Here is a 17,056-nt window from a genome sequence, read left to right as displayed (position 1 = left end):
GGGAAATGTCCAGCAAAGCCTTCTGGGAAACATAAAGCTCTTATAGTGCCAGTCATCAAAGAAGGCAGGTAGGGGATTTGCATAACGAATGTATGCAAATTCCCCAGCAAGAGGACAGACCAGAACTTGCAATGGAAAGACAGGTCTCTGTTCCAGAGTCCTGCAGCATGCAAACCTAAACAATGGTCAAAAGGCTGCCTGCCTGCGCAGGCAGCTGAGCGGATTCTCACAATACTCCAGTACACACCATATACTCCAGTACACACCATATACTCCAGTACACACCATATACTCCAGTACACACCATATACTCCAGTACACACCATATACTCCAGTACACACACCGGGAGCACACCATATACTCCAGTACACACCAGGAGCAGTGCCACCATATACTCCATTACACACCATATACTCCATTACACACCATATACTCCATTACACACCATATACTCCATACACCAGGAGCACGCCATATACACCAACACACACACCAGGAGCACGCCATATACACCAACACACACCAGGAGCACGCCATATACACCAACACACACACCAGGAGCAATGCTGCCATATACACCAATACACACACCAGGAGCACACCATATACTCCAGTACACACCAGGAGCAGTGCCACCATATACACACCAGGAACAGTGCCACCATATACACCAATACACACACCAGGAGCAATGCCACCATATACACCAATACACACACCGGGAGCACACCATATACTCCAGTACACACCATATACTCCAGTACACACCAGGAGCAGTGCCACCATATAATCCATTACACACACCGGGAGCACACCATATACTCCAGTACACACCAGGAGCACACCATATACTCCAGTACACACCATATACTCCAGTACACACCAGGAGCACACCATATACTCCATTACACACACCGGGAGCACACCATATACTGCAGTACACACCAGGAGCAGTGCCACCATATACTCCATTACACACCAGGAGCACACTATATACTCCAGTACACACCATATACTCCAGTACACACCATATACTCCATTACACACCATATACTCCATTACACACCATATACTCCATTACACACCATATACTCCATTACACACCATATACTCCATTACACACCATATACTCCATTACACACCATATACTCCATACACCAGGAGCACGCCATATACACCAACACACACACCAGGAGCACGCCATATACACCAACACACACACCAGGAGCACGCCATATACACCAACACACACACCAGGAGCAATGCTGCCATATACACCAATACACACACCAGGAGCACACCATATACTCCAGTACACACCAGGAGCAGTCCCACCATATACACACCAGGAACAGTGCCACCATATACACCAATACACACACCAGGAGCAATGCCACCATATACACCAATACACACACCGGGAGCACACCATATACTCCAGTACACACCATATACTCCAGTACACACCAGGAGCAGTGCCACCATATAATCCATTACACACACCGGGAGCACACCATATACTCCAGTACACACCAGGAGCACACCATATACTCCAGTACACACCATATACTCCAGTACACACCAGGAGCACACCATATACTCCATTACACACACCGGGAGCACACCATATACTCCAGTACACACCAGGAGCAGTGCCACCATATACTCCATTACACACCAGGAGCACACTATATACTCCAGTACACACCATATACTCCAGTACACACCATATACTCCATTACACACCATATACTCCATTACACACCATATACTCCATTACACACCATATACTCCATTACACACCATATACTCCATTACACACCATATACTCCATTACACACCATATACTCCATTACACACCATATACTCCATTACACACCATATACTCCATTACACACACCAGGAGCACACCATATACTCCAGTACACACCATATACTCCAGTACACACCATATACTCCAGTACACACCAGGAGCACACCATATACTCCATTACACACACCGGGAGCACACCATATACTCCAGTACACACCAGGAGCACACCATATACTCCATTACACACACCGGGAGCACACCATATACTCCAGTACACACCAGGAGCACACCATATACTCCAGTACACACCATATACTCCAGTACACACCAGGAGCACACCATATACTCCAGTACACACCATATACTCCAGTACACACCAGGCATCCATGATGACATCTGCTGAAGGACCCACCTGGGTGCTTTTCCCGGACCCTGGCTCTCCGCTCACAATAATAATGTTGCTGTTCTGCAGGCTCTCCATGAACTGGTACTTCACAGACCACACTGGCAGCGCCCGCCGCCTGGCCAGGAACTGGTAATAGCGAGAAGAGAAGGGAAGCCCATCAAACGGGTTCTGCTCAAGGTCTGACTCCTCATTCCTCCCATCATCCTCTTCTTCCACTCCAGCATTGTCCTCATCCTCGGCCTTCCTCCCATCATCCTCTTCTTCCACTCCAGCATTGTCCTCATCCTTGGCCTTCCTCCCATCATCCTCTTCTTCCACTCCAGCATTGTCCTCATCCTCGTCCACATCCCGCTCCGGGGAGAAGATCTCTACTGACTCCATCCAACTCCAGTACCAGCAGCTTCAAACGTCCTGGAGGAGGAGACAAGATGGTCACATGACTATAAAATTTGCAAATCATTCCAGTTCCCATGCAAGTGTCATGCAAAAATTGTTCCCAGCTTGAAATTGTTCCCAGCTTGAAATGGGGCCATTAATTCCACATCCTGCAGCCACGGCCCTTGCTCTACATAAGATGCATGAAATCCGCATGCAAGCCATGGGCAGCACGGTGGCGTAATGGTTAGCGCTCTCGCCTTGCACTGCTGGGTCCCTGGTTTGAATCCCAGCAAGGTCAACATCTGCAAGGAGTTTGTATGTTCTCCCCGTGTCTACGTGGGTTTCCTCTGGGCACTCCGGTTTCCTCCCACATCCCAAAAACATACAGATAATTGGCTTCCCCTAAATTGGCCCTAGACTATAATGCGTACACTACACAATACATACATAGACATAGGACTATGGTTGGGACTAGACTGTGAGCCCCTCTGAGGGACAGTTAGTAAGAAAACAATATACTCTGTACAGCGCTGTGTAATATGTTGGCGCTATATAAATACTTAAATAAAAATAAATAAAACCCCATGAATATCATCATCTCAGTGACCATTTCCTGTGTATGAGGAAACGTTACCTAACAAAGGATATGGGGTCCCACACACAACTAACATGACACAGGACATTGCTTCACATATAGGACATGGGGGCCCGCCATAGACAGGAGACAACGAAACCCGCCCACCATGGTCAGGAGACACCCAAACCAGCCCACCATGGTCAGGTGACACCCAAACCAGCCCACCATGGTCAGGTGACACCCAAACCAGCCCACCATGGTCAGGTGACACCCAAACCAGCCCACCATGGTCAGGTGACACCCAAACCAGCCCACCATGGACAGGTGACACCCAACCCAGCCCACCACGTACAGGTGACACCCAACCCAGCCCACCACGTACAGGTGACACCCAACCCAGCCCACCATGGACAGGTGACATTCAACCCAGCCCACCATGGACAGGTGACACCCAACCCAGCCCACCATGGACAGGTGACACACAACCCAGCCCACCATGGACAGGTGACACACAACCCAGCCCACCATGGACAGGTGACACCCAACCCAGCCCACCATGGACAGGTGACACCCAACCCAGCCCACCATGGACAGGTGACACCCAACCCAGCATGTACAGGTTGTCACGGACGGTTGCGGGGCCGCAGACGCGTCCTGGAACCGCCCGTGAAGAAAATGAAATCGCACCCGATTCTCTGCATCGATTGCAGTTCAGATCAATAGAGTCTGGATTGGTTGTGTAGGGGCTACCTGTAGCAACCTGGAGTTTCTCTTCCTCCCAGCTGTCACAGAACAGCCGGAAGGAACGTGGCGAATCTGGCCGATTCGCCATCGACTTTCCGATGTCTTGGTCGGATTTGCCAGTCATTGCAGCAAGCAGAACCGACAGTCCTGTTTTTTTTTTTAAACTACAAGTTTTTTTTCTCCCCTGCCTAACTTAACTGCAGGATGGCTCTTTTGATATGCTAATGAGCAGGAACAAACCCTTTCCTTCAGGAAGCTAATCCCAGCAGGGGGCTATTCAAAACCTGCTCCCCCCCAGACTGGCCGGAGCCATATAGACAGAATAAGAAAGCATGGAGTTTAGGATTTTGAGCATGTTTAAGCAATACCGTTCAGGTGAGAAATGTGAAAGTTATATCATTCTGCTGGTCCGGATCTTGGGAGTATTTTGATATTAAATTGGGGCCACTGGCATAACCAGAACTCGGGGGATTCCCCCGTTTTTTAACCGGGCATGCAAACATGCCCAAGTTTGGTGTCATATGAACTGGCCTAGTCTGAGAAATATGAATATGTAATTATTATTTGTGTGCCGGCCGCGTAGGTCGGCCTACAGAAAATGTCAGGGTTATGGGGCTGGTGAAAGCCCCTGCCCAGATGTGATTACCATAATCCGGCCCAGGGGCCGACTCTGGAAGCCCGCCTCTGAACTCAGCTCCATTAAAAGTGAATGAGCTGCCCGGGCAATTTAGTCCTCCACATTCCATCTATATGAAAGCTGTCTGGTGCTAGCCAGAGGACACATGGCTATCGGCCATCTTGTTCGGCCATCTTTCTCTGAACTGAAACAAAGGACATTTTCCATTTTGCTTGGATTTTAAATTGAGCTTAAACAAAGGACTTTACCAAGGAACTTTGATTCTTCCCACTAAATTACATCTTTCCAGAAACTAAGTATTTTTTCTCTCTTTCTTTATTTTCCTACTGTGTTATCTCATGTCTCAATAATTGTTGATTTTAATAATTGTCTGTATATATTAATTATTTATATTGCCGTGAATAAAAGACTTTATTAAAGTCATTCACTGTTCCGCTACCCTGCTTTTTAGCCATACACAGAAACTGATCCCAGGTCTCTGGAGAGACGCTACTACTATTGTTGATATCTAGACAGAATAGAGTGTGTTTAACCGTTTTTATTCGCAGGACCAGTCAGTCAGTCGGGTCCACTGGCCCATACCAGTGGTGGTGGCAGCTATACCCTGAAATCGTGTGTAAGTTCGTATTTCCGTAACCCCACTGCAACCCAGCCCACCATGGACAGGTGACACCCAACCCAGCCCACCATGGACAGGTGACACCCAACCCAGCCCACCATGGACAGGTGACACCCAACCCAGCCCACCATGGACAGGTGACACCCAACCCAGCCCACCATGGACAGGTGACACCCAATCCAGCCCACCATGGACAGGTGACACCCAATCCAGCCCACCATGGACAGGTGACACCCAACCCAGCTCACCATGGACAGGTGACATCCAACCCAGCCCACCATGGACAGGTGACACCCAACCCAGCCCACCATGGACAGGTGACACCCAACCCAGCCCACCATGGACAGGTGACATTAAACCCAGCCCACCATGGACAGGTGACACCCAACCCAGCCCACCATGGACAGGTGACACCCAACCCAGCCCACCACGGACAGGTGACATCCAACCCAGCCCACCACGTACAGGTGACATCCAACTCAGCCCACCATGGACAGGTGACATACAACCCAGCCCACCATGGACAGGTGACATCCAACCCAGCCCACCATGGACAGGTGACACCCAGCCTACCATGGACAGGTGACATCCAACCCAGCCCACCATGGACAGGTGACACCCAGCCCACCATGGACAGGTGACACCCAGCCCACCATGGACAGGTGACACCCAGCCCAGCCCACCATGGAAAGGTGACATCCAACCCAGCCCACCATGGACAGGTGACACCCAACCCAGCCCACCATGGACAGGTGACACCCAACCCAGCCCACCATGGACAGGTGACACCCAGCCCACCATGGACAGGTGACACCCAGCCCACCATGGACAGGTGACACCCAACCCACCATGGACAGGTGACACCCAACCCAGCCCACCATGGACAGGTGACACCCAACCCAGCCCACCATGGACAGGTGACATTCAACCCGGCCCACCATGGACAGGTGACACCCAACCCAGCCCACCATGGACAGGTGACACCCAACCCAGCCCACCATGGAAAGGTGACACCCAGCCCAGCCCACCATGGACAGGTGACACCCAGCCCACCATGGACAGGTGACACCCAGCCCACCATGGACAGGTGACACCCAGCCCACCATGGACAGGTGACACCCAGCCCACCATGGACAGGTGACACCCAGCCCACCATGGACAGGTGACACCCAGCCCACCATGGACAGGTGACACCCAGCCCACCATGGACAGGTGACACCCAACCCACCATGGACAGGTGACACCCAACCCAGCCCACCATGGACAGGTGACACCCAACCCAGCCCACCATGGACAGGTGACACCCAACCCAGCCCACCATGGACAGGTGACACCCAACCCAGCCCACCATGGACAGGTGACACCCAACCCAGCTCACCATGGACAGGTGACACCCAACCCACCATGGACAGGTGACACCCAACCCAGCCCACCATGGACAGGTGACACCCAACCCAGCCCACCATGGACAGGTGACACCCAACCCAGCCCACCATGGACAGGTGACACCCAACCCAGCCCACCATGGACAGGTGACACCCAACCCAGCCCACCATGGACAGGTGACACCATTCCCCCCCACACACTCCCTGGATGAGGGATACCCATGTAGGCTCAGGTGACAGTTACCTGCTCATGCCGGTCTATAGACAGACATCATCCTGTTTCCCTGCCCTACATGTATGACGTCACTGGCAGAACATCCAATCACAGCGCTGAGAGGAGGGGCTGCACTGACTACAGGGGCTTCCCATCACCAATACCTCCAATACCCACCTCTACCGGGGCTCTCCGCCTGACAGCTCCGCTCCCATCTCTATCCCGCATCACTTCCGCCCTCACTGCCAGCTCTGCAGCCACTTCCGCCAGCGCTGCGCCTCACCTGACTTCCGGCATCGCCGCCTGACACCTCCCATCTCTATCCCGCATCACTTCCGCCCTCATTGCCAGCTCTGCAGCCACTTCCGCCAGCGCTGCGCCTCACCTGACTTCCGGCATCGCCGCCTGATACCTCCCATCTCTTCTCCGCATCACTTCCGCCCTCACTGCAAGCTCCGCAGCCACTTCCGCCAGCGCTGCGCCTCACCTGACTTCCGGCATCGCCGCCTGACACCTCCCATCTCTTCTCCGCATCACTTCCGCCCTCACTGCGAGCTCCGCAGCCACTTCCGCCAACGCTGCGCCTCACTTGAAATCCAGTGCAGTGTACGTTTTCCTTAGCGAAAGGCGCATGCGCACAACAGCTTCTTAGTCGCTCAGTCATCCCCACCTATCGGGTAGCAAAACCTGACACCTGCTCGTCTCTGCTCCCCTGAGAGCGACCAAATAGACTCCGCCCCTACCTCTTGCCTAGCTCCGCCCCTACCTGCTACCTAGCGCCGCCTGTATCAGACATTACACAGTAGTGATGGGAATTCCGGCTCTTCTCGGAGAATCGGCTCTTCTGAATCGGCTCCCATTAAAGAGCCGGCTCTTATGGCTCTCAATCGGCTCTTCATGAAATATCACTGGACACCACTCAGAATAGGAGTAAAAGCCCCGCCCCCGTCTCCATGACAACTCCAGACGGCTTCTCTGACTGGGGCAATCCCTCCTGTTACTGCTCTGCTCCGCCCCATACACTCCTACAAGCTGGAAGAGGAGGACTACATCTCCCAGCATGCCTCAGCGCCCTTTATTACAGAGCAAAAAAGAGATGTGTGGGGCGGCTGAGCAAGAGGAGGACTACATCTCCCAGCACGCCTCAGCGCCCTTTATCACAGAGCAAATCAGAGCTGTGTGGGGCGGCTGAGCAAGAGGAGGACTACATCTCCCAGCATGCCTCAGCGCCCTTTATCACAGAGCAAAGCAGAGCTGTGTGGGGCGGCTGAGCAAGAGGAGGACTACATCTCCCAGCATGCCTCAGCGCCCTTTATTACACAGCAAAGCAGAGCTGTGTGGGGCGGCTGAGCAAGAGGAGGACTACATCTCCCAGCACGCCTCAGCGCCCTTTATCACACAGCAAAGCAGAGCTGTGTGGGGCGGCTGAGCAAGAGGAGGACTACATCTCCCAGCACGCCTCAGCGCCCTTTATCACACAGCAAAGCAGAGCTGTGTGGGGCGGCTGAGCAACAGGAGGACTACATCTCCCAGCATGCCTCAGCGCCCTTTATCACACAGCAAAGCAGAGCTGTGTGGGGCGGCTGAGCAAGAGGAGGACTACATCTCCCAGCATGCCTCAGCGCCCTTTATCACACAGCAAAGCAGAGCTGTGTGGGGCGGCTGAGCAAGAGGAGGACTACATCTCCCAGCACGCCTCAGCGCCCTTTATCACACAGCAAAGCAGAGCTGTGTGGGGCGGCTGAGCAAGAGGAAGACTACATCTCCCAGCATGCCTCAGCGCCCTTTATCACACAGCAAAGCAGAGCTGTGTGGGGCGGCTGAGCAAGAGGAGGACTACATCTCCCAGCATGCCTCAGCGCCCTTTATTACACAGCAAAGCAGAGCTGTGTGGGGCGGCTGAGCAAGAGGAGGACTACATCTCCCAGCATGCCTCAGCGCCCTTTATTACACAGCAAAGCAGAGCTGTGTGGGGCGGCTGAGCAAGAGGAGGACTACATCTCCCAGCATGCCTCAGCGCCCTTTATCACACAGCAAAGCAGAGCTGTGTGGGGCGGCTGAGCAAGAGGAGGACTACATCTCCCAGCATGCCTCAGCGCCCTTTATCACACAGCAAAGCAGAGCTGTGTGGGGCGGCTGAGCAAGAGGAGGACTACATCTCCCAGCATGCCTCAGCGCCCTTTATCACACAGCAAAGCAGAGCTGTGTGGGGCGGCTGAGCAAGAGGAGGACTACATCTCCCAGCATGCCTCAGCGCCCTTTATTACAAAGCAAATCAGAGCTGTGTGGGGCGGCTGAGCAAGAGGAGGACTACATCTCCCAGCATGCCTCAGCGCCCTTTATCACACAGCAAATCAGAGCTGTGTGGGGCGGCTGAGCAAGAGGAGGACTACATCTCCCAGCATGCCTCAGCGCCCTTTATTACACAGCAAATCAGAGCTGTGTGGGGCGGCTGAGCAAGAGGAGGACTACATCTCCCAGCATGCCTCAGCGCCCTTTATCACACAGCAAATCAGAGCTGTGTGGGGCGGCTGAGCAAGAGGAGGACTACATCTCCCAGCATGCCTCAGCGCCCTTTATTACACAGCAAAGCAGAGCTGTGTGGGGCGGCTGAGCAAGAGGAGGACTACATCTCCCAGCATGCCTCAGCGCCCTTTATTACACAGCAAAGCAGAGCTGTGTGGGGCGGCTGAGCAAGAGGAGGACTACATCTCCCAGCATGCCTCAGCGCCCTTTATTACACAGCAAAGCAGAGCTGTGTGGGGCGGCTGAGGCATCGGCTCTTTTAAAACTGAGAACCGGCTCTTGTCGTTCGCAGCAAAGATCTGGCTCTTAGAGGTGCCTCGTTCCCGACCGACCCATCACTATTACACAGGTGATGTGTCTGATTGGGCGCATACTGGCTCCCAACTGTCCCTCTGTCCCCCTCATGTGTCCCTCTTTCTATGTAAATATATATATTTCTCTACTAAAAATGTGTTTGACTCTAAACTTTATTCCCATCCTGTAAATTTAAATATTACTAATTTTAAAATGTTACTATGAAGGAAAATGAACCAGGATAGAAAGGACCAGTGTGGTTTCAATTATAAAACAACATATTTTTCTTAGGAAATCTTTATGGTATGCGTGACTAGAGGCGTGGTGAGGGTGTGGCCAGGGGTGTGGCTTAAGTGTCTCTTTTTCTCATCTGAAAAAGTTGGGAGGTATGATTGAGCTGCCTATTAATAATTTGCACTTCATAGAGAATTTTTATGTGTGCATCAAACCAAGTAACACCTGACAAGTCTGGCTTTACAAATCTGACTTAATTAGTTATTCATGAGGCAATGCTCATGCAAATATGCATTTGCTTTCCCATGCCAAACTATGCAGGGTCCAAAAACCAATACCGCAAATCGATCGCCCTGCGGGAATTAGTTCATGCTACATTAGCACTATCCAGGAGCGCCACAAGGAGGCTTCCCAATGCCCCCATACAATTGGGGTACCGCGGGGTCCCAGGCTCTCTCACTGCCTGGGAACCACAGCGGCACCCCGGAAGGGGAGGCTGGGTGGTGCAGGCAACCCCCCCAAGCGTGGCCAGCGCCAGGGAGGGCCATCCGCACCCACTTCCCAATATTAAAAACAGGCACTTACCTTAACGTCCATTGCGTTCTGCTACATGTGCATGCCTTGGGGGCACCATATGAGAACTTCGCTTTGGAGCTCAGAGCTGGCTCACATACAACACTCCGAGAGGGGGGAGGACAGGCGCAGACAGCTCACCCCAGGGCTCTCACCTCCTGGAACAAGCCATCCACCACCTGCCTCCAAAGGGGGATAAAAATGAACACTACACTTTATAGAGAATTTATATGTGCATCAAACCAAGTAACACCTGGCAAATCTGGCTTTGCAAATTTGGCCTAATTGGCTATTCACGAGGCATAGCTCATGCAAATATGCATTTGCTTTCGCTTGCCAAAGTTTGCGGGGTTAAAACCAATACCGCAAAGGGGTTGCGCCTGGGACCCCGCGGTACCCCGGTTGTATGGGGGCATTGGAAAGCCTCCCCGTGGCGCTCCTGGATAGTGCTAATGTAGCATGAACTAATTCCCGCAGGGCGACCGCTTTGTGGTATTGGTTTTCTGACTCTGCATAGTTTGGCATGCGAAGGCAAATGCATATTTGCATGAGCATTGCCTCATGAATAGCCAATTAGGCTAGATTTGCAAAGCCAGACTTGCTAGGGTTAAACTTGGTGTTTGAGCATGCATACATTTTCTCATGGAAAGCATTTTTTGCTGGCAGGTGGTGGATGGCTTGCTCTGGTGGTGTGAGCCCTGGAGTGAGTTGTCTGCGCCTGTCCTCCCCCCCCCCCCTCCCCCCCCCTCTGGAGTGCTGTATGCGAGCCAGCCCTGAGCTCTAAAGCTCGAGGTGACCCATGCTTCACTCCTTTCTAATGTGGTGCCCCCAAGTTAATGCGCATGTAGCAGAACGCAATGGACGTTAAGGTAAGTGCCTGTTTGTAATATTGGGAGGTGGGTGCGGACGGCTCTCCCCGGTGCTGGCCACGCTTGGGGGGGGTCGCCTGCGCCACCCAGCCTCCCCCTCCGGGGTGCCGCTGTGGTTCCCAGGCAGTGAGAGAGCCTGGGACCCTGCAGTCCCCCCGGTTGTATGGGGGCATTGGGAAGCCTCCCCGTGGCGCTCCTGGATAGTGCTAATGTAGCATGAACTAATTCCCGCAGGGCAACCGCTTTGCAGTATTGGTTTTCTGACCCTGCATAGTTTGGCATGCGAAGGCAAATGCATATTTGCATGAGCATTGCCTCATGAATAGCCAATTAGGCCAGATTTGCAAAGCCAGACTTGCTAGGGTTAAAACTTGGTGTTTGAGCACGCATACATTTTCTCAAGGTAAGCTGTTAATAATTTGTGCTGCCCCGCATGCGCAGTAGGAGACTGTGCGGCCACATTTCCTATTGAATGATGCTGCTGGTGGTAAAATACTAAATATCTCCGCTCCCCCACCTCTTACACTCCCCACATTGTCAGGGTAGGGAGGGGACCCCCAGAACTACCTCTATGCCAAACTGCAGCCCCCGAGCCCCACTGGTTCCCGAGAGAGGTTTCGCTAATCTATCTCCTGAACCAGCCGGTCTCGGGGGCTGCAGTTTGGCATAGAGGTAGTTCTGGGGGTCCCCTCCCTACCCTGAAAATTTGAGGAGTATAGAATGTAATGAAGCGGAGATATTTAGTATTTTACCACCAGCAGCATCATTAACTTCACACTGAGCATGCGTGCTACTCAGTGTGGGAGGGAGCCCTGGAACCAGCATGCGTGCTACTCAGTGTGGGAGGGAGCCCCGGAACCAGCATGCGTGGTACTCAGTGTGGGAGGGAGCCCCGGAACCAGCATGCGTGCTACTCAGTGTGGGAGGGAGCCCTGGAACCAGCATGCGTGCTACTCAGTGTGGGAGGGAGCCCTGGAACCAGCATGCGTGCTACTCAGTGTGGAAGGGAGCCCTGGAACCAGCATGTGTGCTACTCAGTGTGGGAGGGAGCCCTGGAACCAGCATGCGTGCTACTCAGTGTGGGAAGGAGCCCTGGAACCAGCATGCGTGCTACTCAGTGTGGAAGGGAGCCCTGGAACCAGCATGTGTGCTACTCAGTGTGGGAGGGAGCCCTGGAACCAGCATGTGTGCTACTCAGTGTGGGAGGGAGCCCTGGAACCAGCATGCGTGCTACTCAGTGTGGAAGGGAGCCCTGGAACCAGCATGTGTGCTACTCAGTGTGGGAGGGAGCCCTGGAACCAGCATGCGTGCTACTCAGTGTGGGAGGGAGCCCGGAACCAGCATGCGTGCTACTCAGTGTGGAAGGGAGCCCTGGAACCAGCATGCGTGCTACTCAGTGTGGAAGGGAGCCCTGGAACCAGCATGCGTGCTACTCAGTGTGGAAGGGAGCCCTGGAACCAGCATGCGTGCTACTCAGTGTGGAAGGGAGCCCTGGAACCAGCATGCGTGCTACTCAGTGTGGAAGGGAGCCCTGGAACCAGCATGTGTGCTACTCAGTGTGGAAGGGAGCCCCGGAACCAGCATGCGTGCTACTCAGTGTGGAAGGGAGCCCCAGAACCAACATGCGTGCTACTCAATGTGGAAGGGAGCCCCAGAACCAGCATGCGTGCTACTCAATGTGGAAGGGAGCCCCGGAACCAGCATGCATGCTACTCAGTGTGGAAGGGAGCCCCGGAACCAGCATGTGTGCTACTCAGTGTGGAAGGGAGCCCCGGAACCAGCATGCATGCTACTCAGTGTGGAAGGAAGCTTCCGGGCAGCACAATCAGACATTACACCGGCAGTAATTAGTGAAGGTCTGCCGGCCATTAGGATCGTGCAGTTTCCATCCTTCTTTGCTGCTCCTACCATGTCTTGCCTGCAGGGTCTATAGATTGTGCTTTATACAGTTTCCCGACGAAGGGCTTATGTGTGCCCGAAATGAGCGTGTCGTTGCCTAAATTGAATGTATTAACCACTTAAAGAGAAACTCCGACCAAAAATTGAACTTTATCCCAGTCAGTAGCTGATACCCCCTTTTACAAGAGAAATCTATTCCTTTTCACAAACAGACCATCAGGGGGCACTGTATGACTGATATTGTGGTGAAACCCCTCCCACAAGAAACCTCTTCCACAAGAAAAGTACGTACTTTTTTTTTGCAGTTTCCTGTCTGTGAACCTTGTTGCATTGTGGGAAATAGCTGTTACAGCTGTTTCCATCTGCCAAAAACCATGCAGCAGCTACATCACCTGCCAGCAGAAAAATGTTCACTGGAGTTCCTCTTTAAGGACCGGGCTATTTTCTTTAGATCGGTGCTGTGTGGGCTCTCCAGCCCACAGCGGCGATCAGACTCCCCCCCCCCCCCCCCATCTGGGAGGTCTGATCGCCGCCGGCTTGCTGCGCTTTGCAGGGGGGGGGGCTCTTCAAAGCCCCCCTCCGCAGCGATTTCCGCCCTCTCTGCCCTTACCGTCCTCTCCCTCTGGTTGTAAGCTGCGCAGGACGGATATCCGTCCTGCGCATTGTAGGATAGGCTTTAGCCTATCAGATGCCAGCGATCCCCGGCCAACCAGAGGCCGGGGATCGCCGATCTGCCTTACGGCACTGCTGTGCCGTATGTTGGATTTCTTCCCCACGTGTTTACATTCGGCGTGCGAGCCGCGATCGGCGGCTCGCACACTGTTCACGGAGACACCCTCCGTGACCTGGCATGGAAAGGCCGCTCGGCGTTAGGCGGTCGTTCAGTGGTTTAAGCCTGTACTGTTATTTGATAACTATATCCCTGTCTTTGGATGTTTCCCATTGAAATATGGAGCCCCTTTTTTATGGAATTACCTTATATTTATGTCAAATAAAGATTTTTATGACTTTTTGTACTGCAAGACCTTACAATTTGCTTCTTTTATATGGTCCTTTCTACATATATAATGGGCTCTCATTCCCTCAGCCTGTGTGTCCAACCATTTTAACCTTACTGCCGGTAAGCCCGAGCCGAGCTCGGGCAATGCCGCGCAGGAGGATTTCTCAGGCCCTGCTGGGCCGATTTGCTCACTTTTTTTTTTTTGCAACACACAGCTAGCACTTTGCTAGCTGCGTGTGCATTCCGATCGCCCCCGCTCCGCGCTCGATCGCCGCTGTTTGCCGCGCCATGCCAGACCCCGTGCGCTGCCTGGCCAATCAGTGCCAGGCAGCGCTGAGGGGTGGATCGGGACTCCCTTAGACGTCATGGCGTCGGTGATGTCATCCTGCCCCGTCGCCATGGTGACCGGGGAAGCCCTTCAGGAAATCCCTTTCTTTGAACGGGATTTCCTGATCAAAGATCGCCGGAGGCAATCGAAGTGGGCGGGGGGATGCCGCTGCACAGCGGCCATCATGTAGCGAGCCCTAGGCTCGCTACATGATTTAAAGAAAAAAAAATTTAAAAATGGTGCTGCGCTGCCCCCTGGCGGTTTCTAATAGACCGCCAGGGAGGTTAACCCTTTCTCCGCAGGAGGGTGGGGATGGTAACAAGAGAGGTTCCCCCACCCTCAGCAATCTGTCCTCAGGCTGAGTCCGGCCCCTATTGTCTTTGGGGCCGAATTGGGTATGTTCTCCAATTATGCCATAACTCGGTGGATATCAGACATATGATATAAAAACCAGCATTTTACATTCCGTCATCATGCTCTGAACCAATCGATAACTCGCTTGGGGTGACACCATCTCTGTCTAGGGAATCGATATCTCAGGCTGTGACACGGCTATGTGATCGATTAACGTCTCAGAAGGTGTGCTGCACTGGTTGCATGATGCTCTGGGAATTGTGGACCACTGGGCCCCCGCGGTTCCAGCATTTCCATTGAATTATGGAATCATGTGGAATTATATATCAAAGTGTATCTAAGGGCCACTGGCTGCTTCTAGCATACAGGCCTCTCCAATGTCTCTCTAACTTTTTATTGCTTTATGGGGCTCCCTCTAGGGAACAATGACTGTAAAGTGTTGCTTTATGTCCCCTTGCCCGGGAGAGATAGACAGACACCCTTTCCTGTCTAGCAGAGGTCTGGGCTGAAATGAACACTGTTTTTCTTTTAAACAAAGTTACAAAATTAAAGGGGCGCTCCAACTCATATTTTTGTTTGTGTATTTTTGTATGATTGTGCGGATGGCGCATTTCCGCCGGTGAATCCGTCCATCACACTCACCTCCATGCCGGAGTCCATTGCTGGGTGACATTCCTCTCTGCTTACAGCTCACTCTAGTGCCCGGCATTTCTTCCTGCATGACGTGTAATTACACGCCTCATACAGTAGTTGATGCTGGACGCTAGAGTGAGCTGTAAGCTGTAAGGAATGTCACCCGGCCATGGACTCCAGCATAGAGGTGATTAGATTACATTACACTCTACTCGGGGTGCGCAGGACGGGGTCGGACGGAGGCACAAGGGGAGTCCCTGACGTCACGTGATGGAATTAACGGCTCGTTTGTATGGGCGGGTCGTTTGTATGTCAGTTCGTAAGTCAGGAACTACCTGTATACAATACAATACCATTTGTAAAGCGCTTTTCTCCCATAGGACTCAAAGCCCATAGATATGGTTAGATCAATAAAGGGCTGCAGGGTGGACTGTGTTACAGAGGGAATAGTCAGGTGACTAAGCAGGTGGCCTTACAGTTTGGACTTAAATGCTTCCAGGGATGGAGCAGTCCTGATTGGGTGTGGCAGGGAGTTCCAGAGTATAGTAGCAGCATGACAGAAGACTCTGTCTCCAGAGGGTTTGAGGTGGACTCTGGGGGTGACCAAGTTATTAGATCCTTTTGATCTAAGTTTGGGGGGGGGGGGGGGGGTGATGCAGTTGTGACAAGTCCTTCAGGTACCCAGGGCCCAGATTGTGCAAGGATTTGAATGTCAATAAGCCAATCTTAAACAGAATTCTCCATTTTATCGGAAGGCCGTGTAGTGAGGGAAGGGTTGGTGTTATGTGGCAATGGCGAGGTTGGCTTGGTAACAGCCTTGCAGCGGCATTCTGTACTGGCTGCAGGCGGTGCAGGTCTTTGTTTGGAAGGCCCGTATAGAAAACATTGCAGTAGTCCAGCCTTGATGTGATGTAGGCAATAACACTCCCATAACTTCAGTTTCCAAAGCCCGGTGCTTAGGGGAAATATTTGACTCCCTTCTCTCTTTTATTCCTCACATTCACTCCCTAACCAGCTCCTGTCATCTCCAACTCAAAACCATATCTCACATCTGACCTTTTCTCACTCAGGACACAACTAAAATATTAATATATGCTCTTATAATATCTCATCTTGACTAACAGACTGGCACCCCTCCAATCTTTACTGAACTCGGCTGCTTGTCTCATTCATCTCTCTTCTCGCTCTTCCTCTCCTCTCTGCCAAGCTCTTCATTGGATACCAATTAACCAGAGGATCCAGTTCAAACTCAAAGCTCTCCACAATCTCTCTCCCCCGTATATCTATTTACTAGTTTCCAAATACCAACCCAACCGCAATCTTAGATCTGGACATGAGCATCCCCATCTCATCTTCTCGAATTACCTGCTCACATTCACGTATACATAGTATACAAGATTTCTCACGTGCCTCACCCCTCCTCTGGAATCCCCTTCCACAACACATCTGTCACTCTCCAAACTTTAATATCTTTAACCTTCTTGACGGTTATCCCTCTGACGTCCATGACGTCGGTGACGTCCTCCCGCCCCGTCGCCATGGCCCAGTTCTGAACGGGATTTCCTGCTTGCA

The 17,056-nt window shown here is 52.4% G+C and overlaps 1 protein-coding gene across 2 annotated transcripts in view; it reads right to left on the bottom strand.

Moving 5' to 3' along the window:
* Nucleotides 1-7,036, bottom strand: part of DQX1 (DEAQ-box RNA dependent ATPase 1) — a 90,886-nt gene extending 83,850 nt beyond the window's left edge. The window contains exons 1-2 of one of the 2 annotated variants that reach the window (XM_068273646.1): nt 6,952-7,036; nt 2,227-2,631 (exon numbers count right to left, since the gene is read on the bottom strand). In XM_068273646.1, the coding sequence (XP_068129747.1) occupies nt 2,227-2,601 (375 nt within the window). In that variant the 5' untranslated portion in view covers nt 2,602-2,631; nt 6,952-7,036. Of the gene's footprint in view, nt 1-2,226; nt 2,632-6,804; nt 6,894-6,951 lie in introns of those variants that run through there. The other variant, XM_068273649.1, reaches the window with a different exon arrangement.
* Nucleotides 7,037-17,056: the final 10,020 nt, after the last annotated feature.

Source organism: Hyperolius riggenbachi, chromosome 1, assembly GCF_040937935.1.
Source record: "Hyperolius riggenbachi isolate aHypRig1 chromosome 1, aHypRig1.pri, whole genome shotgun sequence".
Classification (NCBI taxonomy): Eukaryota; Metazoa; Chordata; class Amphibia; order Anura; family Hyperoliidae; genus Hyperolius; species Hyperolius riggenbachi.
The sequence above is the reverse complement of the archived record's forward strand: the minus strand, read 5'-3'. Positions and strand labels throughout refer to the sequence as shown.